General features: G+C 36.7%; 1 protein-coding gene across 1 annotated transcript in view; it reads left to right on the forward strand.

The window, feature by feature from the left end:
- The window catches only part of smurf2 (SMAD specific E3 ubiquitin protein ligase 2), a 65,737-nt gene that overhangs the window by 6,988 nt on the left and 31,438 nt on the right, over positions 1 to 27,311 (forward strand). The window contains exons 3-4 of the mRNA XM_042342350.1: positions 23,217 to 23,255; positions 23,989 to 24,097. Of these exons, the coding sequence (XP_042198284.1) occupies positions 23,217 to 23,255; positions 23,989 to 24,097 (148 nt within the window). The remainder of the gene's footprint in view (positions 1 to 23,216; positions 23,256 to 23,988; positions 24,098 to 27,311) is intronic.

Raw genomic sequence — 27,311 nt, forward strand, 5'->3', positions numbered from 1 at the left:
TTTACAGCTTGGAAGAAAATGAGAGAACTGAAAGGGGACTCTTTGGCTAAAGTAATTGTCCAATGGAAGAATCTGATCAAATAACATGAGTGGTAAAGAGTATCTCGACTGGTCTGGCTGTTGGATGAATATCAGCCAATGATTTTCTTTTCTATACAGTTTGGCTGTCAAGTCAACAAAAATGAATAGTTGTTTGTGTACATTTCTAAGGCTGGGAAACTGTTTGAGGGTTAATGTAATTAGTTGTTGTTGACTAATTAAAATTGATGCATATTTTGCTTGATTAAATTTGAAGATATTTGTGTTTTTATTCTGAAAGTCCTGAGTTTGCGTTGTGAGAGCCAACATCTTACTGATGCCATGGAGGGCATTAATTGACAGTTTGCATTATCAAATTATCAAATGCAAGGATTATTGTATTACAGCTGCACTGAGGAGATTTAAAAGACAATTCAGCACCTCCATGGTTGCCCTGATTGACATCAGCTAGTTAATAATAATAATAAATAGTTCAACATTTCCTGGGAAACAAACTTGGAACCAGTGGATTAGTTTTATATCTGTAGTATCACCGAAGGAAAAATAAGGTGATGTCATAATTTCTGGGGCCAATTTAATTACGTTCTTTTTGTTCAGTTGCCAGGGGATGGAGGAATTAGATGAAGGGGAATATTTAGGTGAAGGGGAATTTTGGAGCCATAATATTTGCTTTGTGAAGAACAAAAAATTATATTATTGAGCTGAACAGTGGAACCCATAATATAAAACGTACTGAGTAACAAGTCTTATTAACATTTTTCCTGACAAATCTTAATGTTGAACATAATTCAAATTGCTTCGAAAATTCATTCCTCTTAGACCAATACTATTTGTCTTGGAAACCCAGCGTTGCTGTGTAGACCAGAAAGAAGTGATGTGAATTGAGGTTCGTGTCTGTGATCCTCCGTGTTCTGAATTCTCAGTCCTAATGGTGTTACTGTGGGAAAATACTGAGCAGAGATCAGACGTGCTTCCCACAGGAAGAGGGAAAACGTGGATGGTGCCACTGTGGGCTCCACTCTAGGAGAAGGGACACTGAAATGCATCCACTTTTAATATGGAATGGGAGAATACATTTTAAATGTGGATGCTTTTGCTTACAAACTGCACAATACACGTACTCTTATCTTGCTGTAAAATGTGGGTCATAACTTCCTTCAGGATTTTCAGGGCCTTTTTGGGATGTAAAAAAAATGGTGTGACTGGTGCCACATTGCTTCAAATGCTGCATTTACCTGACGATTCTGTGACGTTAACAAAATCTGCTTCTTCAGAAAAGTTCTGAGACTTACTTAAAAAGATGTTTTGCTGATGGCTTTGGAGATGGTCCCGCTCTTGAGTTACAACACTGCTGCTGCAGTGCTGGACATCGTTTCAACTCCTCCCCTTCTCGCCCCCTCCTTCCAATTCATACATTTTCTAACATATACAGATGTTTCCTAACCATTTGGAAAATATGGTGGTCAAGAATAGTTTCATACTACTACTTAAAAAACACCAGTTTTACTATTGTTCCAGCTGCTGTGGTGGAATCCACTCCATAATATAAATGGGATGGATTCCATAGCACCTAGCCCTTAGGCAATATTTTCAACACTAAAGAGATTTATTGCACACATTTTAAAATCACGGGTGTGTCCGATAGAACTGATTTTACAGTGTGTTTTGGGGAAAACTGAGAATTTTTCTCTCCCACCCCAAGTGAATGAAAAACATATCGTAAGGTTTGCAGGTGCTTAGTTGTTAAGTCTTTACCTCATGTGATACTGCGTATTACAAACCAAGAATTATTCATCTTTACTGATTTAATTGATTTAATTGATATGACAGAAATACTACAAAATGTTTTTAAATCTGTATTTGCATCAGATTTTATTGTTTTTGTGCACTTGCTCTCAATTGTGGCCAAGAGCACAAAGGGAACTCAAAGGGGACTCTTTGGCTAAAGTAGTTGTCCAATGGAAGAACCTGATCAAATGACATGAGTGGTTAGGAGTATCTCAACTGGTCTGGCTTCCAATGTTTGCTTCCCATACAGTTGAGGTTGACAAACGAGGAGAATTGATGGCTCACTGGTCTATGCTACGAATATTACTTCCCCTCTGAAGATTGTATGTTCCCGCTAAAGGTATTTGTTAAAAAATAAAAACTAGTTTTGCACTAGCAGGACTGGTTAGAATTTGCCCTATAGTGAAAACTGTTAAAATGTAAGCACTGGCCCAGAGAACACTACTAGACAAAACACTACATACTGTAGCGTGACAGTGGGTATTCCTTGCAAGTGATGTTTTGAACATGAGATAACTTGGAGGAAACTATGTGTGGCCATAATTAGAGATAAGTATTTGATAGTGCACCAAGATTATTTTGTGATGAAGAATGATAGTCAAAGCAAAGCAAATGCCAGATTTCCTGAAAATTCCTAAGTTTTTAGCCGTGAAGTCTCAAATTTGTTTTCTTTGGTACCTCAAGGCAGCTTGTTTACTAATACTATTTGTACTTGTAATTTACGTAGAAGAATGTATGGGACCTCCATCGGGTCTCTCCCACTATTAAATGTGTTTGTTGTTCTTTGTATTTTTTGCCATCTGGGTTCTTTGTATGCCTTGTGGTAATTTGGTCACTAACGTGCAATAATTAAAATTGTGCAATGTGTGTTTGAGCTGTAGATTGACAAAATGCACACCATATACAGTGTAATTTAAAAATAATATCTATATTTCTAGATACTTTTGTAACTACATTTCTGAGTACTGTATTTGCTTTACTATAATTGTGTTTGGTTGGTGAAAAGGAAGGAAGTTGATTTAATATCTCCTTACCAGAATGAGATGGTAAGTGGAGAATGTTTTAGTGGCTAGAAGCCAGGATGCCAAACTGTCCCAACCAAGGAGCTGCCTTATTTTTAAATTCGTCTTATTTTCCTTGGGCTTTGTGCACTAATTGATATCATTGAGTGTAATGGAAATTTTATATGTAGGAAAATTTGCAATTGATTCTCACCCTTGTAAATGCCAATTTGTTTTAATTGTTAATTAAGTCTACCACATTGTAGCCATTGTAAATATCCTAAAGAGTTTTGAGGACTGTAGTACAGTAGTACTACATTCAAATTAAATCTCTCAAAATACTGCTTTTGTTAATCCAAGAATCCTCAGAGTTAATAGAATAATTAAAAAGGAATAAGAGACATCCAAACAACTTGATTTGTCCTCCAGATTTTGGTCTGTCCATTGGTATTAATACAGAAATACTTGCATATATTTAGCTAATTCTGGGCTTGAAGTGTATAGCACCGGACATCTTGTTTTCCTGATTGTTACATAATTGCATAATTTAATTTTCAACATTTAAAAAGGATTAAACAGATCAGAAGTCCCCATTATACTTTGGTATCAAAATTGCACATTTCTAAATGACAATTTGTGTTGTATATTTATTCTTGTTTACAGAAAACCCTCGATTAAGTGAGTATCAAATTGTGGAAAACCAGTTGCCCACCTTAAGGCTTCTAGCATTGTATTGTTTTTAGTTTTAGAATAGTTTAATGATTGAATGTTGATGCTCACTCAGTGTCTTGGCTAAAATGTGCAAACTGGCAAGGTACTAAGGGACTGTTGTTGCTTGTGGAATGCTACTCTGTCATGACCCGGTGATTATAGGAGAAGCTGAGATAAAAGGCGAAATTTGGGAGGGAGAGGAGGCAAGAAATTAATAGCAGCAATTTCTGGACTACTGTAGAAACATTTGACTTTTCAAAGCTGAATAGTGTAACATTTTAATACACCATTATCAAAATAATCAACATAACAACAAGCGATGATATTAACCTAATGAGACATCACTTTAATAATAGGGAATTACCCTACATGACATTTTTCGTTGGCAATCCAAATGATATAGACTTGTCACCGTTTCATATTACTAGCATGGTCTGGCTCAGGAACCGAATTACTGAGACTGCCACAGACGATTCATTCAATTCTGTTATTCCATTGTCAGGCACATCACCCTGGAGCCAGCTCAGCCTCAAGGAATCCCCACTTACCTTCTCCTCCACCTACCCCGTCGCAGAATAGTCGCTGTTTGATCATCGTTTTAGAATGTGAACTGAGGAAATCGTATATATAAGATTCAGTGGGAATGTTTGGGTTTTCAGTTAATACAGTATTTTGTAATACCTACTACTTAGCTTTGAAATCATAATCCGTTGTTGGCATAAAATGAACTATGTGTATCAGTGATAATGCAAAAGCTGTCTGCTCCTTGCAGACCTCTGTTGCCTCGTCTATATTTTAAGCTTTATCTTCTTTCTGCCTCCCTAATGCAACAACCATTCCCGGCCAGCGGACAGGACAGCCTCTTCGTAGCTTGGCTTCTATGTGAAACCGCATATTAATTTTTTGTCTAATCTAGCCCTAAAGGCCTAGTTAGTATAGTCATGCCAGGGGAAAACAAAATGCAGGTTTGATTCCCTGTGTGCTGTTAGCTGTTTTTAAACTGGGCTGTACCCCATTAGAAAAGTTAGAGCTGCATTACTCAACCTTCTTAAATGATAAGAAGATAACACACCAAAAAATGGTATGCCTGATGACATTGGTGTCCATTTGATAATGGTGTATTAAAATACAAGATGTATTAGTCCAAAAAAATTCTTCTGGAAACTTTCTTGATCTCTCCCAATCATCGTGATTCAGAGTGCTTGAATTTTTCAATTTAAGGGCCGTTCATTTGTAAGCAAAAATACTTTAAAAAGAAAATGTAATACATTTTAAGTGTTTTTAAAGTTTTTGTCTTCAGGGAAATATGTATGCCTTGAAGTTGACGTGACAATTTTCAAACCCATGGAGTTGACTTGGTTTATTGCAATTTTATAAATACAAAGACTTGACGAGCCACCGTGTCTGATTTGCTTAGAGAGCCCTATTTTATTTTAAGGCATTTGACATACATGAATGCCTAAAGAAAGGGAAACAAATCAATCTAGATTTCATTAGGCCAAGACAGGAAGTGGTGAGAGACTATTTCCAAAAATGTTTGTAGACCTTTATTGCCAGCTTTGAATGTTTCACATACTTCTAATTATTTTAATTACATTTCTGTACAGGCTTAACGTCTGAAAGGCATTACCATTCATTTGAAAATATATTTCCCCATTGTTTAATAACTTAAAAAAAACTGGATATTTCATTTTAAATCTTAATGGAACATATATTATTGGTGCGGTAGTTTAGTTTAAATAGAAAGTAATTCTTGTTGATGGGGGAAATCTGTAGTGTTCACGATTGCAAAAAAAAAAGGATGTGGCTTGAGAGATGATACAGACTCTTTCCTCGATTCTGGCAATTTAAATTTCCTTCTCTTCCCCCAACCCAGAAAAAAAAACTTCTGTATCTGAGCTTACTTATCTAAGCATGGAGGTGTACCAGTAAACTTGTTAAAGAATCTGATGAGACTTTTCAGAAAAGCTAAGTATTGGTATATTTATGTTGAGATTCAGAATTGTATCTGCTTCTTTCCCACATTCCTGACCATGCTACGTGTGTTAGCACTGACTGACACTGGTCTTTGATATTTACCGCCTCAAGACTGACATTGTATACATTCTCAAATATCTTTTTAAGTCTGAATCTTGATTTGACTATCTCTGAATTACTAATGTTTGATTTTTGAAGGACCTGGATAAATTTGAAAGTAAGAAAATTGATAATTATTTGATTTTACTGGCTACTTTAAATATTTCTTGCCAGTTGGCAGTTTTAATAGAACTCCCTTGTTCTTGAATTTGTAGACTGTTTGGTTATGGCTGTCTGACCCTACTTCTCCCAGCACACTTTGTGTACATGGTAAGCCAAAATTATTTAAGTTGAAGGGATAGTGTTGTCTTACAAATCCCTGCTTGGCCTATTACAAATTTAGTGTACACAATTTCATCATATGTTGGCATCCACATGTTTAGTTAATATTGAAGGCATTTAAAATGCAAGATGGATTAGTCAAAAAAAACTCTTCTGGAAACTTTTTTGATCTCTCCCAAATCATCGTGATTTTCTAGTGTTGGCCCTTTCAGGAAGTCAGTCCTGTTTGTAAAGCTCCCCTTAAATGATGTAGGCCCTTTTTAAACAATGCTGAAAGAAACTCCCAAGGAGAATTTACATACAGTTCTTGTTTTTGAATACCTGTGGGTGAAATGGAAAATGTAGTTCTTTGTTCTGTAAAAGAAGTTCCTGATACAATGGTGTCTCCCATTGTGTTTAGAGCAAGATTCAACAATTGTTTTTTTTGGTCAGTTGGGTATCTGATGCGTGCAGAAGCCCACCGCTATGTTTAATACTATTCAAACCGAACAGATTTCCTTGCATCCAACCTATACATAGGAGGGATGCATCTTGCTTATCTAAATCCAGCGAGTATTAGGCGCAGGATGTCTGGTACAATACGCTGGAGTTGTGAGGTTCGCTTTGCAAACTCGAGGAGTCTTTTTGAAATTATTTAAATTTGATTTATTCAAGCTATTGAAAATAAGATGCAACTATTTTGAGTCTTTTAATTGCCTTTCACCATAATACACACTCATGTCACTTTATACATGTCATCATCATATTTGAAACACAATAACATCAACCCTTAGCAGTCAATGGTACATAGGCCATTTAGAAGCTTGACAGACATCCGTATAGCGGACTTAAATGTCCTTAATTATTCTTGCTGTATTTCCACCTGTCCAGGCAAATAAAAGCTAATTTATACATCCAGTTACTTGGCATATTGGCTAACTACTCACAAATGAAAATCTGATTATCGCTTTTGTTTGAAGTATTAACAGTACATATGTTAATGCAATAACAGATTGGTTACATTATCAGCCAAGAGCCCTACCTAAAATTCAGAAGCCCACTGTTTGAACTATTCCAATAAACTTCCTTTATACGACACTGGAATGTATGGGAAATAAATTGCTGCCTGGACATATCTTTTAAAATTAATGCTCACATTAACCAAATGCTAAACTCAGTGGATAAAATTGGCTTTTTTACAGATAATCAGCTTTGCAAATACATTTTGACTGCTTTTACAGCTAAATTGTGGTTGTTGCTAACTACATTTTTAATTTTTTTTTGATCTGCACTAAATTATTACAAACCTTTCCAGACTGACTGAAGGATTTGAGTCCCAATAGGATAGCTTAAGCGTGTCTGGTAAACAGGACGAGGTCTAGTCTGAGCAGCTGGCAACAATAGCAATGCAGAAAGTCAGGTGTAAGAATATGCACATCCATTTAAAAAAAGATTTCCAGTAGACTGTCTTTGCAGGCTGAATTTCTGCCAATGGGAAATGAATCACTGTATCTGAATGGAACGAGTGCTGTGCAAGAGCAGTTTAAAATTCTAAGTATTTTGGCATTGAAACCACAGAAAAATGATTAATCATTTGTCATATTTCCTTTCGCAAAAAAATGGTAAATATGAACTACTTAGAAGCTTGTATTTTGTTTATTAGGATTTTGATTGTGTATATACAATATCTCATTCATATAGTCATTTTGCTTGAGAACTAATGTAGGTCACTAAATACTGGATTAAGATTTTAATTTTTCCATTCTGTGATATTTTAGAAAAAAATGTTAATATTTAATTTTAGGGAGTCAAGATATTGACCCACATTTTGTCGCATTCCAGCACATGGTGCCTTTAGAAAGATAAGAAATCATAAATCTCACAGACGAAAATCTTGATCTTGGCCCTGGTGTCTTAGAGAGGAATAGTGAGCGGTAACTCGAATCTTGATACTTTTCTACAAGGAGGGAGGAAAAGTACACCTCTTTGAGGCCGATTGACGAGGAACAGAATCAGTAGCCTGTGTGCTCAACTTTCGGATATATTACTTTAATCATCTGAGGAAGAATGAGTATTAAACTGCTAAACCCTAACTAATCCCAAAAATGTACCATTTTCTCCTGACCAATATCCGTATTTATGAATTGATGGAATGTGTTGGCTGCTATGCTAATTTATTGCCTGAAGGCTTACAGTAGTGATTAAATATCCGTTTATTCTGTACTTGTTAATTTGGTTTTACACCAAAGTTGCCTCAGTTATTAAGATGTGCATGTCAAAGGAGGCATATAGCAGGTATGAACAGTATGGGGTGATCTGTGAGTAAATTATGAAATGTTGGAATTGTACAATATTCTGTTGATAATAATGTACAATTAATTTCCCAGAAATCTGCTGCCTGAGTAGTGAAGGAAAGAAATGCTATCTATTTTCAGTGTGGTAAATAATGCAGAATTGTATGCTACTCCCGAGTTAAAACAGCTGACTTATCCTGCCAGTGTTAATCCTGCCATATCGTTTACAGGATTTAATTCAATCTCATGTGAGTGATCTAATTTGTAATTTTGCTGAATTGTACAATTCAGTGCATTGACTTGGTGTCCAGGTATGATGTCCAGCTATGGAACAAGCAGAAACCTGAAACCTGCAGGTGTATAGGCGAGGCGAATGAATTAATACATTTACCTCCTGCATTTCTACCTGTATTTTGTCCACAACGCAGGAATATTTAGGATCAAGAAGAAAAGCTATCAAATCCAGTGTGATCATGCTTTTTGATTGAAAAAGAGTATTTTGGAGGAGATTTTGAGGAGGAGGAAGAGAAGTAGTGTGTTTCTCATGTGGTTTTAACATCTTAGTTTGCTCTTTGTCCTTGCTACTGTACATGAGACACTTTCTGGAGAGTTAGAGTGAATGAGTCACATTGACTGTGTGGGTGGATGATGACGCCTGACAGTTGTTTATAGTCTGCCTGGGCAGGTCCACATTACAGATTGAAACTGGCATAAATGGCTGCCAGCTCGCTGTTAGAAACAGTCACTACGCTTTATAGTAATTGCCTGCTTTGAGGTGTTTCATTGTGTTTCAAGACTTGTGCTGAGGTACTGTTGGTCTTTACCTGCATACATTTTAGTAGGAGTCATGAGAGAACAGGAAGAGGAGGAAATGGTAGACAAAATTAACGGAGAAAAATAATTATCTTAATGCAGTGTTACTAGCAGGAAGATAATATAATAACACTTACATTTGATATAGTCTTGTCATGTTGTTGAGATGTCTCAAAGTGCTTCGCAAAATGTACAATAAAGTGTGTATTTTGTTGGCAAAGGAAAGTCTCTTAATGAAGGCAGTGTATCTATTTCTTTGTTTATTGCTGGTACAAGATTATCTTGTTTTACAGACTCAGATTAGATTGCAATAGATATTCTCTCATAGGCTAATAAGCAATAAAAGTTGTCTACTAGAGTGGGATGTTCTCCAGAAGGTGAGTGTTGAAAAAATTTGACCAGATACAAACTGTAACCGTGCATTTCTTTTCAATTAGTAGTTACATAACCCAAGCATTCCAATCTCTTCTGTTGTAAGCTTTTAGTGGGTGTGGAAGCCATTTCTCTTTACTGTTGAATGAAGAATATTTTGGCTGGTCTTTTTGCATTTTGGAGTCAATTGCTGAGTTTAATGCAGCTGTAACAGTCATAACATGTGGGGCTGAGTCCGTGCAAACTGACTTGTGTAAGTTGATACCAAGTGGCTTTGAGTCATCAGGGAAGAGTTTAGGAAATGCGAAAACATAAAACCCTAGTCCGGGGAACTCTGTAACATTTTAATTTTGGCATGATGTAACGTTCTGAGAGGAAGTGGGAGGGAGAAAAAAGGAAGTGCCTTGTTTACTGTAGAACAATGATGTGAAGTATGCAACATGGTGTTAAACAGGAGTGTCTAGACATGGAAAATGCAAGCAGACTCCAGTTTGATAAGTCAGCTAGTCACATCGACTACATTAGCACAGACAACTGGAGTCAATGCCAGATCATAGTAATCGTAATGCATCTTAGCCAAAAGAAAACAAATAAATTACCCCTTCAAGTCTTCGGCGTTTGGCCCATTTTAGGAATTTAAATATAGTTTTGTATCTCATTGAACAAAATGAAGACTTCGTTTTTAGAGAACACGGACTGTGGCTCTTTTCATTCCCTGTAATGGGTTGCACTCATCATGTGGGACATACTATTTGCACAACTCAATAGCAGCATACTATGCAGCTTGCCTGTGTTTTAACGGATATTGCAACAACTGTCTTTATATAGCACCATTCACATAGGGTAACATCTTGCAAAGCATAATTTGAGTTATTTAAGCCCCCCAAAATGTAGAGGAACAGATGGGCCTGTCCTGGTTCTTTCTTTCTATCCCTTTCCTTGGAATTTGGAGTCCAAATAATGAAGACTGGGATTGGAATTCAATTCTGCATGAGGACACCTTGGTGCTCTTGTGTCTCCCAGCTTCCTTTAAATTGTCCTTTAAGTGTAGTGTTCTTTTTTTCTTTGTCGTTGTCTTTTTTTTTAATTTGTCTTTTTTTAAACACTTGAGTGGCTGGTTAGTGAGCCATTGATCTGAATGCTTTATGTGGGGAAACAGCTTTGTTTTCCAGACACATAAAAATCTATATGACGAATAGTTCTCCAAATGAACCACCCCTGGGAGTCTTTCAGGTGGGCTTCATTTTACACAGACTGGTTTTAAAATGTCTTTCGTTCTCAGTTTGTTGTAGCTACAGGTATTTGCATACTGCAGACATAAACACATAAGAAAATCAACAACAACAAAAACTTCAATTTATATAGCACCCTCCACGCCAGACGACGTCTCAGAGCGCTTGGTATAGGTATAATGGTATGTGTCACGCCACGTCATAATGCAAGTTTGCTCATAACACAATTGCATTGTAGGCCCTGATGTTTTCTTACCTCAAATCCTGAAATCGTATCAGTTTGCAAGTTTTAAAGTATACTAAGCATAGGTTAATCCTAATTATTTCTAATGCCAAATATTTCTGTTTCTATACAATAAAACTTGCATAAGTCTTATCTTTATAAGACTTATAAATTGTATGATTGCCTACATCATACATGCATCCAAGTCCCATTCAGTTTCCTACCAAAACGACTTAGATTTTTTTGCTCTAGTCGTATTTTATAAGCAAATTATCTCCAAATTTGTAACATTGCTCCCTTATCCTACTTTACTCCTGCACTTACCGGCTGCATTGAATTGCAGGAAATGACGTCCTGACTTGTCGACATATGTGCAATTACTAGCTGGCTGCATTGAATCATGGGAAACGTAGCCTTGATCTGTCACTGCATCCGCACTTACCGGGTGCATTGAATAACGGATGTGCTGTGTAGACTATTGATTAATTTGGATTTTATACGATTTGTATAAATCAAGTCATATTAAATGTTATGGTCCCGACTGAAACGACTTATGTGAGTTTTACTGTATGCTGCAATTATTGAACTAGGTCTGTCTTGCAACACCTTTTATTAATGCACTGTGATTTGGGCAATTAAGACCTTCCTTCAAATCAGTAAACAGTAGGAGTGGATATTCAGCTGATATTAGCAAATTGTATGCTTTCTTTTTAAACAAAATCAAATCTGTATGCAAATTCAACCAAATCCAATGTCAATTTTATACTAACTGAGCCAGACTCACTTCAGCACTTGGCCTGAGACCCGAGTTCAGTCTGGAGGCATGTGGCATCTGGCCAGTATAACAGTATAAACTGGCAGACAGACTCCACTGCCAAATGCTCCAAACAAATGGTCACCTGTGCCCAAGTGTTCACTCTGTCCTGTAGCCAGGCTCCCTCCAGAAAGAAGTGTTTGCATTGCTTGCCTGATCTACTGTCTCGCTACCTTTTTATACCTTTATTTCCCATTGTTTTGCTTGCCTAAATGAAGGAATATTCAAGAAAATGTATTTTGTTGGCCAACCTTAAAATTTAAAGCATCACCAGTAAATATAAATTACTAACTCAAGGTGCTTAAAAATATCTGATAGTATAAATGGAAAAATGGACAATTAAATTCATGTACATATTCAGTTTAATACCAATGCTTAGCCATAAATAAGGTTTGATGTATTCTATATGATTGGAATACAAAGTACATTTTATGGAATTACTCTCGATTCTGTGATTATTCTTTGCAATAGATAACAATGGCAATTTATATTTTTGCGTTGTGAAATAGTTAGTAGTCAATGGGAGAAAGCTGTTTATTAGCTGGATAGCTACATTGTTTTGCAAATACTGTACTGTACATTTGAAGTTAAGTTCTAGTTGTATAGTCAATAGGCTATAATATAACTTAATAGATGCTAACATGGTGGGTTTTTTTATTGTAAATGTTCTCTTTTATTCACCCCCTTTCTAGGTTAAGGGATAGTGTGGAACCCTATGTAATAATGTGGAAGTTAGTCATTGGCTCCAATTTAACATAGTATGGAGTATGTAGTGGAATTGTTTGCTTCTGTTACTTTCAGTGTTTAATTTATTAGAAAAGTTATTGCAATTTTCTGTGTATTCATTTCAGTGAAGTACTGGACTGAAATTATTATACTCGTGTTACTCTATCAGTCTCAGAGTATCAGGACACTGAAAGGAATTGTGTCAATTACCTTTCAGGATAAAATATATTTGAATAAACTGAGCCCAAAAGCAGCTTTCACTTTTTCTAACTAAAACCACTAAATACATGTAATCAACTGTTCTAAATGACCACAAATGGTTCTTTAGCATTGTCTGAGGTTGGTGTTTGCAGGAATATTGGGACTTTGTGGACCACTTAAAGAGGTGTTAGAATAGAGGGAATGGTACTGTACTACAAAAGGTTGAAAAGGTGGACTGCTGGTAAATTTCTTGGGGAAGTGGGGGTAGCGGAGATGTAAAACACCAAAAAAGATTTCACTGGGTAGCAGCTACAGTCCATTCCTTGTTCAAAGCTGCATATACCACAAATTAGCGTGTGTAATACACTCAGTAGTGAATCCCCATCTTAAAGGACATTCTATTTGAGCTTCATTTATTTTTAGAAAAAACCTACAAATCAAATCAAATGCCAAGAATATAAACTCCTGCACTTGTGAGATTTTGTGAACCACTTGCAACAAAGATGATGACTTTTCTCCTCAAATTTCTACCCAGCATGTGCTGAGATGTCCCGTTGGTCCTTGCATCAATCAGTGGAATTTGTTCTGAGCTACTGACTGAAAGCTCTCTAACAATTGTCAGTGGACTAGCTCCCTATAGAGAAAAAAGTACTAGAAATGGTTAGTATCCATTGGAAGGAAAACCGACCCATAGCTACAACCTTTCCTATGGGGTTGGCAGTTCTTAAATTATAAATTTTTGTTCAACATTATCTAGATGAAAAAATCTACTTAATATTCATTATTACCGGATACAGTTATATAGATTTGTAAAGATGGGACAGCAGTCAGAAAAGGCTATAAAATACAAATGGAATTCTAGGTTTCCTATAGAGGGGCAATAAATGCAAAAGCAAGGATGCCTTGGTAAATGTATGCAAGATATTGTCTAGATTTAATTGAATTACGTAACTCTGTGTAGGTAGTTCTGGTGCTCCATATTAGAAAGCATATCTGAGGGGGGGGTTTATTTCTTGAGGAGGATTATTAGACGCTCAGATGCTATCCTGTGTAAAAGACACTATATAAATGCTAGTAGTTTCTGCATTAGACCATGCCACAAATGGCTATAATAATAGTAATAATAATAATCCTTGCATTTGATGTAGTGCCTTATCACATCTTTGAGACGTCTCAAAGCACTATGCTAAAATAATGACATTTAAAAGGGTTTGGGCAAAATATTTGAAAAGAGAGAATATAAAGTATGTGTTGGCAGGGAAATGGAGGAGAAATGTGCTAACTACCTTTATCTAATGTTCTGCCTTGAGGTTAGAAACTAATAATTTAAAGAAAGTATAATTGCTTACTTGCATATTGTCAGTAATGTTAGTACACTGATTTGTCACTGGACTGCTTTTCTTTCCTACATCTAAGTTTTGGAGAGCGCAGTTTCACAGCAACCATGTTGGAGCATCAGTTGTAAATTCTGTGTTTTTCTGCACACTCAGCCAGTCCTTGCGAGAATCAATACAATCACAAGCCTTAAAGGCAGAGGAAGGGAAAGGAAAATGTATGTGTGTGTGTGTTGCACTTGGAAACCTCTTATGTACTTTCCAGCAGCTGCTTTGCTGTGGGATTGGGAGAGGCAAGGGAGCAGGTTCCTATAACTATTCTGTCAAGAGTTGTGTAAGTTCATAAAAGGGAAACACAGTAAATCCCTTGCATGCATGCACATACCAATGTGTGTATATCTCAAACACGCACACACAAAAAATCTTAGATGAGGGTGACCTCTGATTGAATCAGCATTGTTGTATAATTATGTAATTCTTTAGCCATTCAGTGAGTAGATTGCAGCACTATCATGTTAATTATTAGACTGCATGGTATGCAGTGCTGCAATACTTAATAATAATGTAATAATGTACTACCGTACACTCTCTAGCTGAAGAATGGAGACTAGTATTTTTGTCTGAAGCAGTTTCATTCCAGTCATAAGTGTAATTGGAATGCAGTCAGTCTCAGGGGGAGGGAAAGGGAATCTGGCAACCAGAGCAATTGAGAGCATTATTCAGATTAGCGTGTAGCCAGCCATTCATTATTACTCTGCACATCAGTACAGTGTATCATTGTGTTTCCACAGCTGGAGCTTGTTTAAATCGTCCGATTATGTGATCGACTAAAGTAGTGCAGCTGTTATTCAAGTTCTGAAAATAAGGTTTTTAGGAATGATGATTTTAATCATCAATCTTTACAGACCTATTATTAAAATAATACAAAATTAACATGAAAAGATGGTTTCTTTTTATTTTTTGAAAGAACTCAGTGGATATCCGTGAAATTTATCAAACCCATAAAGAAATGAGTCTAAAGTTAGCCTCATTGATTCTGGAATCGGGATGTCACTGTACAATTCTATAATTGTGTGATTGTTAAAAGAAAACATCAGTGAGACGATGTGCACCTCCATATATAATGAAAGTTATAAATGACACATTGCAGCTTTCATGGCTTTTCTGTTTATCTGGTAACGTTATCAGAGCCAGCCAATGTTCTGGACTCGTTTAATTGTACTGTTGTAATACAGTGCCATTGATAGAGTTAAGCACATTACTGTGTTCTACAGTGCAGAATATATTGATTATGTGACATAATCCATCATTTCATGCAGGTAAATCCATAGCCCATTTTGGGACGATTTGATGTCTGTTATATTTTCAGGTGATAATGATGTGTTTCTCCACAGCTAGAATGGAGGAATAACACTGAAAGTGTTTTCACACTCAAATTTATCTTTCTGGTTCTACAGTGCCACACATTGCAGACAACCTGTGTTGGAATTCTGCTAATTTGTTCTGAAGAGGCACTAGTGAGAGAGAGCAGAGTGGGCTGGTCAATGCATGCTAAATAGAAGCACATGGTGTCCATTTAGTCCCCTCTCAACACTGAATGCAATGTTTATATCACTTTGGTATTGGAAACTTTGGGGCCTTTTAATTCCAGTTTGCTTAGTGAGGGGAAAATAAATGTGGGAAATTGTAATGAAATTGTTAGCCTTGTAACTTAAAGAAATGTGTTTATTATGTGATGGTTATAGTACCATATTTATGCCAATCCCAAGAGAGCAATATAAGCAGCTTCTGGGCTGAGGCAGGTGCAGATGGCCCATGGAAACTTTAATGATGCCTTAAGCTGTATTTTAATTCTGTTCCTGCTTCAGCAACATGTTGGAGGCTTGTGGTGTTAATTGGCGTGTGTTCGGGGGAGGGGGGAGGGAGGAGAGAGAAGAATACAGTGAAGTGGTTTACATTCCATAGAATTACTTTAATCCCTTGGAGATCAGCACTGATGTGACTGATCAGGTGAGAGGCAACAAAATGTAACCCTAATTAAAAGAAGTGGAAAAGAATCTATGCACATTGCTGACACACACATACACAAACAACCTTCTAAACATTTCATTGATTTCCTGTCATATAAGTTTTCCTAGTTTTGAATTAGGAATTTACCAATTTTGTTTGAATATTGCACCTGATCCAAAAAAGTTGGCCGAAGTACTGGAAAATTTTGAATTAGCTTGCACTTTTACATTAGTGTTATTTCTTGAGCTCTTGTTTCGTAGAACTAAAATAATGTGCTGATATAAAAGATAATTTTTGAACAAAATATTCATTGCTTCTTATGTTGGCCAGGATACTGAGAGGAATTCCCTTCTATTTTTGAGTAATGCCATGGGATCCTTAATGTCTTCTTGAACAGGCAGACAAAACCTTGATTTATGTGGGTTTATGTCCTGACATAGGGCTTGAACCCACAACCTTCTGACTCAGTCACACCACGGTAACATCCTGTGAAGTGCTTGAGACATCTCAACGATGCAATAAGGCACTATGTCAAATGCAAGGATTATAAATGTACAAAATGATGGCTTATTTTTTTCTGAGTTAACTAATTCCTGAGCAAGTTTTTTTTAAATTCTGTTTTACAGGAAGGTTGCACACACTGGTAAATTGCCATTCTAAACATCCATTAGAAGCAAACTTTTTCACTTGCTGTGGGAGTGTTCACCTTGAGAAGCTTCTGTTGTGTGATTTTGGTGAAAGTTTAATTTAGTCATTTGAAAATGTCCTGGATTTTCTGGGTTATTTTTCTTAATTTGCTAAACCTTCTGGCAGAGCAAAAGCCAGATCTGTGTTTGATCCAGGGCCTTTGGGGATTTTGTTATCCAAGAACATTTTGCTACAGAAATGCTTATGTAATTTGAGTTTCAGTAAAAGGGTTACATAAACTGCTAATTACTTTAATTTCCGCTAAATCTCTACGTGTTTGCAATGTCTGCCCCAATCTTCACTCTTTTTCCCGATTTCTGTTGTGCCTTAAAACTTACTTCCCGGTCTGATTCCCTACCCATTATTCAGGCAAAAGTACATGTTGCAACACCAGACTGCCAAGCTGTATTTAAGAGACGGCCAAGGAGGTGCGGTTAGGAATTAATGTTGCTTTTAGGTTTGGAGCCAGTTTTTGACAGCACACCTGGAAAAAGAAGGCAGCCTACTTTTAATGTGTGCATCTTTTAATATGCGTACGGGAGTGGGGGAGAATGCCAGGGGAAGAGGCCGTAAAAATGCTCTCCTGCTATTCAGATGCAGCTCTGGCCTCTCCCATTTAAATGTAACATCATCACATATGTAACACTATCATATCACTGGCTTTGCTTATGCACAGACCAAGCTTGGGATATCTGGAAGCAAAGGCTGGAGCTGCACACCGCAGTGTAAGTGTTGACGCCACCATTAATGTAATAGTCTTAGACCAGGAGGCGGAGTAGCCTAAACCCAGCAGAAGGCACATTGCAAACAGCTGTACCTAACCAGTGCTATACTTTACCTTGTTCTCAATCATAAAAATAAAAGAACAGTTTTTTTTGTTTTAAACATTATTCCTATCATTATTTATTCTGTTTTGTGCTCCATTTTCAGCTGAAAGGAGATGGGCCAGTATCTCGATCTTTAACTGGCTGCTGGAAAGTGTGTGAGAATGATTTAGGATGATTTTCATTGAATTTTCTTTTTGTCCTGTGGGGAATTGCCAGGGCTTCATATTTTCTTATTAAGCACATCAGGGACTGGGATCTCACTGTAATGGGGATTCCTAGCTTCAGATTTGTGTCCTAATGCTCTGAGCCACAATGCTTTGGCATATCATCCCCCAAATTAGATACACAGACAAGCTTAATTTAATACACTCAGATTTAATTAGACTTTGAATGTTTGTCTGCCCTCATAAAATAATCTTTAGGACATATGTGGTTTTCAAACTGCAAATTCATTTGAAAACGATTAAATGTGTGGTATAAATTGAATTTCAAATGAGAGGCTTTTCACTTGTGAGACTGAACAATAACCATCTCACTTAATTGTTTCTAGTTTGTTAGCCAATCAGGCTTATTTATTCTTTGTGTGATCAGATTTTATTTGTTGCCTTTTTGCTAATAACTATGATTTATTCTTATGTAAATTTATATTTTTAAATGAGAAGAATTAAGCAAAACCTCATGATAGTCTCTGATATTTTTCAATTCAAAATACCTTTTGGAGATTGCGAACAAGCGAGTTGGACAGAACCAAACTTATTTAGATATTTTAACTTTAACCCTTAAGAATTTAAGAAATTCTAGATTGTTTGCCTTGTGCTCAAAGTGAAGAAATATTTTCCATATTTTTAATAGTTGGAAGACCTGTTAAACTGGTGTAGTAAAGCACCTGTCATAAAATTCAGAAGAATGTTATTGTATTTCCAAGACTCATACTGTTGGATTTAATCTTGCGTTCCTTTTAACACTTCTCATTGAAAAAAAGAGAGCAACATTCAATTTGGCAATAAATCAGGTCTGATATTTCTATCCTCTTATCACTAATTTACAGCTTTACTCTGCTTAGTATATCTTATAAATGTTAAAACGGGTTTAAAATAAACTGTGTAGTGGGCTACTTTATTTCAAAAAAATGTCTGGAGTTGAGCTTTTTAAAAGAACCAATTTGTGAGCTTCTGCAGATGTTCGTGGACAACTCCAGCTTTATTCCAGAAGATTGTGACATCATCAGAATTCCTAACTTGAATTACTACCTTGTGTTTGCATGCCAGACGTGTCTATCCACATGGAAGGCTGTAGAGTGCTTTGGAATGTTGTTGTTCCATGTCGTATGGGACTGCATCTAATGCTATGATGCTTAACATCTGCTTTGAAATCTGCATGTCTGCTGCACAACTTTCTAGCAAAGCAGATTGTATTAAAAATAATTGGAATTCATTTAACTGTTCCTCTGAAATGCCACCGTGCTTCTTCATTGTCAATATTTATTCTTCAACGAACTGCAAGTGTTTATTGGCACCGAGTTAACACTAGGTAAACTTTGTAAACTGTACATTCAGGGTCCTTGTGGAAATCTATAGAACACTACTTTAACTGTACTGGGTACAATTGAGATTGATGTTTATACTGGTGTTGTAATTTGTAGAGGACCATGAGAAAAGTACACATTTTCTCTACGCTGGCTAAGCAAGTCTGTGCTTGGGCATTGTTCATTGGGAAATGGCGATACCTCAAATGTATTTTATATGGTGTGATTGGAGAGAATTTCTTTCTCTTATCTGGACTAAATTTAAATCTAGATCCCAATATGAAAAGGCTGTTTTAATCCTCTGTACTGTCCAATCCCTTTTCACCATAATTGTTTTGAACACAAGTGATAAACTGTACCTCGTAGAGAATGGAATGCTCTCATTTAATCTCTTAAGATTTTCAAGAGTTCATCAAGTTGAAACATTGAATTGCAGCCTTGTAATACACATTTTTGCATATAATTCTAATCTTTACAGGGTGTTGTTCCACAGAAACTTGAATATGGAAACTGCTTACTTGATGTGGTTAATGTGGGCACTGGGCCCAATCTAACATTCCACTTGCTCGACTAAATTCTACTGTATAAAAGACTAATGCCACTGCATTTGAATTTATCTGCGGAACTAATCTCAGATTATAGGAAATTGAACAATTAATGTAAGGACAATATCAGTAACGTGAAACTGGATGGCAAAAGAGAATAAGTAGTGTAATAAAAGACACCAACAATGATATAAAAGCAATTGGATTCCACATGGCTTCCTTTTGGCCAAAGACTGCTTTCGGCACTTTTCTTAGTTTTATTTCCTCCCACTTGTGCTATCCCTAGTGGAGACTTGTTCTCAGGGTTCTACTGGTCTTTAATTGTCTGCCAGAGGATGCTGATACTTCTCTGTGTAATTCATTCTCTCTATAATTTGTTTCCATTCTGGACAGCAAGCTGTCATTTTAGCCTCCCTCTGACCGCTCAACTTGAGATCAGGACCTTTCTTACAGCACCTTTCTTCGCTATCTATGAATTGTTTTTTTATTTAAATGTACAAGAATGTTAATTCTCCATAAATCTTTGCAAACCTACAGTAATGGATAACAGAACTATATTTACCAGTAATTGTCATTAAATAGCTTTTTTCAGATGTTCCAAAATAAGCCATGCTTTCAGCTCTGAGTCTCCAGAATCTATTTATGTATTCATGTAATGATGTTGTAATATATGAAAGGCCTGGAAAGGTGCCTAATAACACTGTAAAAATAGCACACAATCAGTGGGAGAGTAAGTCAGAGCAGCAGCCAAGGAACCCAAGCAGTAACACGTGTACTAAGGTTGTGTTTGGGTGAGTCCTTTTTGTTAACAAATTGAGCTTTTTTTGAATTTGGGGATATGAATTTGGGGTGCGTTGGGTTGTTCCTACAGTTTGGAGTGATGTTAATTTTTGGTTGGACATTTTAATGAAAAGCAGATTAGTTGAGAAAATAGTCCAAGGTCATTTTGACTTTAGATGTGTGCAGGGTTCCTTTTTTTAAAAGACAAAATTGCATCAGGTGCATAAGACTGTAAGCCAACTTATTATTTTTATACTGTCTAGAGCACTTCCTCCACAAGTTCTTTGGTTCAACACATGGGATTTGCAAAGTGGTTGTTACATTTTAGTGAAACACATAAAAAGTGGGTAATTAAAAGATGCTACATTTTTAGTTCATGTGGTGCTGATTTTAGTGAACTGTTGCAGGAATACCATCAGAATCTTGTATTTAAGAGTAATGAACACAACCACAATAGACTTCCCAATGAACTCTAATCTGTATTTTTCGGGGTGTATTCTTATTTCCTTGTCCAGCAGTTATTTGCAACTATTTTACATGGCTTTAATCCTTGCGCATGTCCTGGCAGTTAGCCATAGTGTCGTTAACAGTGTTTTAGGAACAGGTGTCCTCTGACCTCTCAGAAGCCGGTGGCCAGAATTTTTTTTAATGATTTAGCTGCTTTGCAGAGAAAAAAATTGCTCGCAGATTCAGCTGCCTGGCAGAAAATAGTGCATTTTTTAAATAAATATGTAGTATATGTGCTTCATGGAACAAATGGTGACACTGTCGGCATGAATCTTAAATTGTGTCATGATAGTTTGGGTGTTTGCATTTAAAATCCATATCACTGACACATCAGATTATATAAAACCTATAAAGTTTATGCTTTCAATGATCACAGAAAAATACTGGAATCTTCAACCTTTAACAAAAGAATATTGGAACAAAAATAAAACATTGTCAGCATTTCATTTGATCGTTTTCCACTCACTCTCTTCTCCCCCCAAAAACAACTTGTGAAAAAGTTCCTTTTGTACAATAATATGGTTATTTAGGATTTCTTTTAGAATTTGTTGGATTTGAATAATTCAGTTTTGTAATTAGGTCAGAAATTTTCTCCAAGAGGTAATTGTCTACCAAGAGAATCCATCCCAGACATTGTTTCCTAGATTGTCTCCTCTTCAGTCATATCCCAGAGGTATTAATGCACTAAACAGGCCTGACTGAACTACTTCGATCAAACTGTAACTGACAGTATACAGTCTTTTTTTTAAAAAATACTACTTAAAGTGCACAAAATGTGAGAGACATGAGCAACTCTCAGAAAGAGAAAAGCCTCAAATTCTGTTAGAATTTGATACAAATTTCAGGTGTGTGTGGATTGGTAGTAATTGAGAAAAACAGTAAACAAAATTTCTATTTTACTATGATGTGGTTGCTGACATCCTCTTAAAGACTGTCATCCACTTAAAAGGAAGGCTAACGTAGTGAGGGTTTGGGTCGTCTTTACACAACAGCACAAAAATCATTTTAAAAAATTGACGGTGAGTTCACTGATTTTTTTCCTCCACCCAAAAAACTGCTGCGGCCAAGATTCCATTTGAAATCGGTTTGAGAATTTGTTGTGGTGAGAACGAACGAAGTTCACCCTCAATGAGAGAAAGCAGGTTCAATTGCCAGTGAATGCTGGCATTGAAACCTGTGAACCTTGTGGGTTAGGAGTACAGTATTATGATGCTGAGGGTACTGTGCCAGATTGTCTGGGAATACAGTCTTTGTACCATATTTCTTGCTAAAGTTTAAATTAGAAGAAAGTGTGCGGTTTGGCACGAGTGATGCCTTCGATTTCTATTGAGAAAGTCTGAGTGCATGCTCCGTGTGACACTTTTGAAGTCTCTACCCTTAGATGTCTCTTGTGGTTCTCAATGCGGTTGCTAGTAAGGAGCCTCGTGATGACAATGGAAAGGAGGGATAGAGCAAAATATTTGGCCGACACAAATGTTATAAACCAAGCCACCACATGGGAAATGTTTTGAAATAGCTTTGAAGTCAGTCCTGTAGAAGCTTTGGTCCAGAGTGTCTTGCTCTCCTTTGTGGCTAAGGAAGGGATGGATGCAAGGTGGCAGAAACTCAGCGGTTGGAGAAAATAAGAAACTTCATCCAAAACAAAGGTGTGGGGGGGGGGGTGCAAATCAACTTGATATCTAGCTGTGTGGTGATTTATCTTCATCTACACCAAATTGTGTTAGAATTCACCAAATTTAAGTGCTCAAATAAATTGCATCTTTTTCTTGTAAAGTTCACTTTTAATTCTCGTTCCTCGCAGTGCACACAGGTTATTGGATTCTTTGCTTAAGTATAGATCTTCAGGTATGCAGTAAAATAGAACTACTTGAACTTCCCTGGATATTCTTGATTGATGGATATGTCTAGGAATTCCCAGTCAGATGATCTGCAAAGTCTTAACACTGTGACCTGTTATGAAAATTTCTGGGAATTTGAGGTGCAGATTTTTACAGGTGAACACGGTATTAAATTACACAAAGATGAAATGTATAATTTGAATGTTTTGGAATGTAAGTGAGGTGTTAACTCTTAATCTGTAGAATGAACAAGGAAGTTATTGACTGAACAAGGAAGCAGGTGCTATTGTGCAAACAAATCTTACTGCAGAAATAGAAACTTTATACTTCAATTATGTATACTAGTCATCAGGTTTCTGGAAAATTGACCTGCAGTTCATTCCTCGGACGTAGGGTCATGTCACAATAAATGTGTTGCTGTGGTTTCAGCAGGCATCAATGACGCGGAAAGTACTGACAATTCCCATCCTCACCGACAGCTAAATATTATTTGCATCACATTCTAACCTAATCAGTTGTACTTTAAATATAGCAAGTGCTTTAAATTATACTTTAAAGATTATTGTGGTGTTTATTCCATTTAAGTAAACATTTTTACCTTTTTTATTCCAGTATTATGTGCGAAGAACCTGGTGAAGAAAGACTTTTTTCGTGAGTATTTCAGACGTTTTATACTAAAGTTCCCAACCGTATCAGCTAATTTAGTAATGGAAGTTAACTGTGCAATAATTTGCTTAAAATCCTTTATTCTTCATCATTCTATAAATGTTCCTTTGTTCTTTTGTGTGAAATAGGTTTAAAACAAAATCCTTTTATCTGAATGCAGTTATGTTTGCACTGTGATGTCTGTATAGTGTTGTCAAACCAGGGATATGAAACTTAATATTCTAAGAGTTATTCCTAAAAATATGTTTTATTCTCGCAAAACCAAATCCAAATTAATTGTATTTGGAAATACTGGGGTTTAACATACGATTTTCACAAATTTGAGATTGAAAAATAGTCAACTGTTGAACCCTGGAAGTTGGCAAAGGTAAGCCAATGGTTTTCAACAACAGTGAAGACCTTTTGTTGACTGCACAAGCCCGGAAAACTAAACTTTGGCCAAGTTTACATTTTCGGGTTTGCAGTTGCGTTTTGCTAACGGGCTGTTTTCCATATTTGTGTAACTCGTGTTGAGATGTAGTGCTTTTCATAAAGGGCGAATATTTTGAAGGGTTTTGGAAAGTCACTCCAAGTTAAGAATATTATTTTTGGAGAGAAAAAACATAGTTGAAGCTGTTTTTAGTAGTGTATTGTACATATTATAGTTAATGTTAGCTTTTAGCTTAAATGATGAAACTAATATATTATCAAAACTTTTATGCTGTTTGTTTTTCTTTAGGACTCCCCGATCCCTTTGCAAAGGTGGTAGTAGATGGGTCTGGGCAATGCCACTCTACAGACACAGTAAAGAACACCCTAGATCCAAAGTGGAACCAACATTATGATCTGTAAGTATCTGATTAAATTCTAGGAATAGTTACTGTTGTTAAAATTATACAGTAAACACTATGTGTGGAGAAAGGGAGATGAGCTGTTTAAAAATTGTTCTTTTTTAATGTGTATTTTTTTGACTGCACTGTTTATTTTTGAGACAACACAATGTAATTTACTGTTTTTTCTGTGCCTTTCTATGAACTATACTTGTGAAACACTTGAGCAATGACCCAAAGGTATGATTTTTAAAAGCTCTGAGTAGACAGCCTGCTGTGTGACTGAGTGGTAGTCTGTAGATTCTTGTTCGAGATTCTCAACAGTGTTCTTCCGACCTCAGTGAAGTCGACTAGGGGAGCCACTGGGCAGAGGCAGACTGCTTCCCTGGAGGGCAAGTGTGTTTGTGATATTCTTGTAGCAGTGGAAGAAGCATGGAAACTTATCATCTGCCTGTCATCTTAGTTGAGGAATGGTTTCTGGCATGAGAGACTTAAGAGGGAAGAAACGAGCAAAGAATAACATTTTTATCTGTTCCATTTCAACCTGAGAAAGCAGGAAACTTGCATCCAAAGCTTTGCATTGCCAATGACTGTCCATGATCAGCTGCGAGCAGGCTCAGAGGTTGAATGGTTTACAATCAGGGATCCTCCTCCCTGTGAGAAATCTCTGGGCCTGCCTTTTCCCTCGCCCATGATTTTAGCAGATAGCTTGAAAATTCAGTGTATAAGCGATTATTGGTGTAGCTGCTTGTTTGTCATACTCATGTTTGTCAAACTCATTGTATCAGAGCTCCAATGGGCAAAGTAATCATTGTGCCCTAAACAAAACAGCGTTTGAACAAGGCCAATGTTTCTATGAGCACAGTAACACTGTGATGAGGGAAAAGTAAACTGTTTAAGAAAGTAAATAGTTTCCATTTGATTTGCATTGTAATAAATCATCAAGGTGGAGCAGAGCTTTGGAGTGACAAAAATGGGCTATGAGCTGAAGCAGGTGCATCCCTACAGATATCTGCAGAAAATTGAAAGCCAGGGAAGAGTCTCCTTGTTTCAGAGCCACATCGTTGGAAATGTAGTAACCAGATACCTCTCCACCCATGGATGGTGCATATCATGGAGAGTAATTAGGGTAAAAGTTTAGAAAAATAGAAGGCTTGTGTTATAAATAGAAGTGAATCAGCTGACTATCAGACATGCTGCACAATGATCCTACTGCCTTATTTCAGTGAAGTTCACCTACTTCACTTACAGTTAGATGAACTTCTGCACAGAGGAGTCAACCCAGGATTAATCCTCAGCATTTAAAGTCTATTAAACACAAAAGCTGTTGGGTGCATGAAGCAGTGTGGCTTTACTGGTTCTACAGTACTGTTTAGTGTTTCAGATTTTGAAAGCGAATGTGCTTAGATTATCAAATCACTGCTTATTGTAGAATAGAACGATTATTGGAGTTCAGAATTGGAATGATGCTGCGGGTTTTTAAAAATGTATGCATGCTATTGTAAGCATGAATCATTGGAAAATACTGGATTTGTAGTGTGTCATACTAGAGGTTGGACCCATGCTATTGGGCCAAAAAGCAGACTGCGACTGATCTATGATACATACAGTGTAACCGGAAATGACTTGCATGCCATGGTTGACAGATGGTGTCTCGCTGGCTAAGTTCCAGTTTGTTCATTTGATTGCTGTTTCAAGATTAAAACAGATTAGGTCGGCACTGCATGCCCGCTGAATGTTTCTTGCTGATAATTGTAGGTGGTTGTACATATTTTGCCCAAATCTTTAAAAGTGAAGGCATCTGAAAATCTGGAACTCTCTCACCGAAAAGACTGTGGATGCTGGATCCATTCACATTTTCAAGATTGAGGTGGATAGATATTTGTTAGGTCAGGGTATCAAGGGATATGGGGTAATTGGAGTTGAGGTGCAGATCAGCCATGATCTTTTAGAATGGCAGAACAGGCTCAAGTGGCTGAATTGCCTAAGGTGCTAATAATGCAATATTGTAAATAACATTGCCAATATTGTAAAATATAAGATAATCCACATTTTTTTTTCTAAAATAGTGAATGAATACATGAATTGTTAGCCATTGGCAATCTAGTGCTTTTTGTTCTTCAGGAGTTGTTTACTGAGAAACAAAAAAAACTTGTTTAATATCACACTGGGGAACTGCAGATTATCTAATCTTTTCCACAAGCAAAGGTTGTGGAATTTGAGGTTTATAATCTCTTATCATTTTGCGGTAATGTTCCTTATGTACATTAACATTCAATAAGTGAGCATACAATAGCCAGTTGGTACTAACCTTTCCAGGTGGCTCCTGAATAGCACCCAGGCTGGATGTTCATATGATATTGCTGGTGTAGTGGCTGAATGTGAATGCAGTAGGAATAGGTGGTGATTTCACAGTCTGATTAATGTTAGATTTTATTGGAATGTGGTTACATTTTTTTGTAAAAGAAATGCTTGATTAGATTAGGTGTTTTTTTCAAAAATGGTCTTGAAGTACTTTCAATGAACTTTATCTTTGAAATAAGGTTGTTGTTACACATTCACCAGGAGCAGAATTTAAGACACCAAAGTTTATGATGCCTCAGTTTTACTGCATCAAAATGTTTGCCTTATTTCGCACAAAAAAATCAGCAAGATAAGAATTTTAAGAGACTGCTGTCTGGTACTAAAAGGAGCCAGATTTTCAGTACTTGCCTGCCCTATCCAGTCTTTTTGTTCTCATGATTTAATCTAATGATGGTCCTTTGTTGAGGTGGTTCATTAAAAAAAAGTTACGAGGTTTCCACATATTCATAATCACTATTCTGTTTGGAATGTGTCCAAACTGAAAGCTTCACACACCCCGATACTGAGCTTTTTCTTCCTCTGAACATCTATTGTGTGTTTCCTTAGTGGCTTGACATTGCCCTCCTATAACCTTTCCAAATAGGCTCCACAACGGCGGCAGAGAGTTTGGCCCCTTAGTCTCTGCTTCTGTCTGGTCATGAATCAAAGAAAAGCTAAATTTGTTAATCGTGAGAATTGTGTGCTCTTAAGGGAACCTTGAATTGGCATTATTGTATATTTAGATTTGTTTATATTAATAGTGACAGTAAGAAAAATTGAGGCATTGCGAGTTTATTTTGGTGTGGATTTATTGGTTGGAACAAAGTTATTTCCAAATGTGGTGGGGAGAAATCACTTCCTATTTCTTATTTAAGTGTTCATTCTGTTT

The sequence above is a fragment of the Callorhinchus milii genome, unplaced genomic scaffold (assembly GCF_018977255.1).
Source record: "Callorhinchus milii isolate IMCB2004 unplaced genomic scaffold, IMCB_Cmil_1.0 Scaffold20, whole genome shotgun sequence".
NCBI lineage: Eukaryota > Metazoa > Chordata > Chondrichthyes > Chimaeriformes > Callorhinchidae > Callorhinchus > Callorhinchus milii.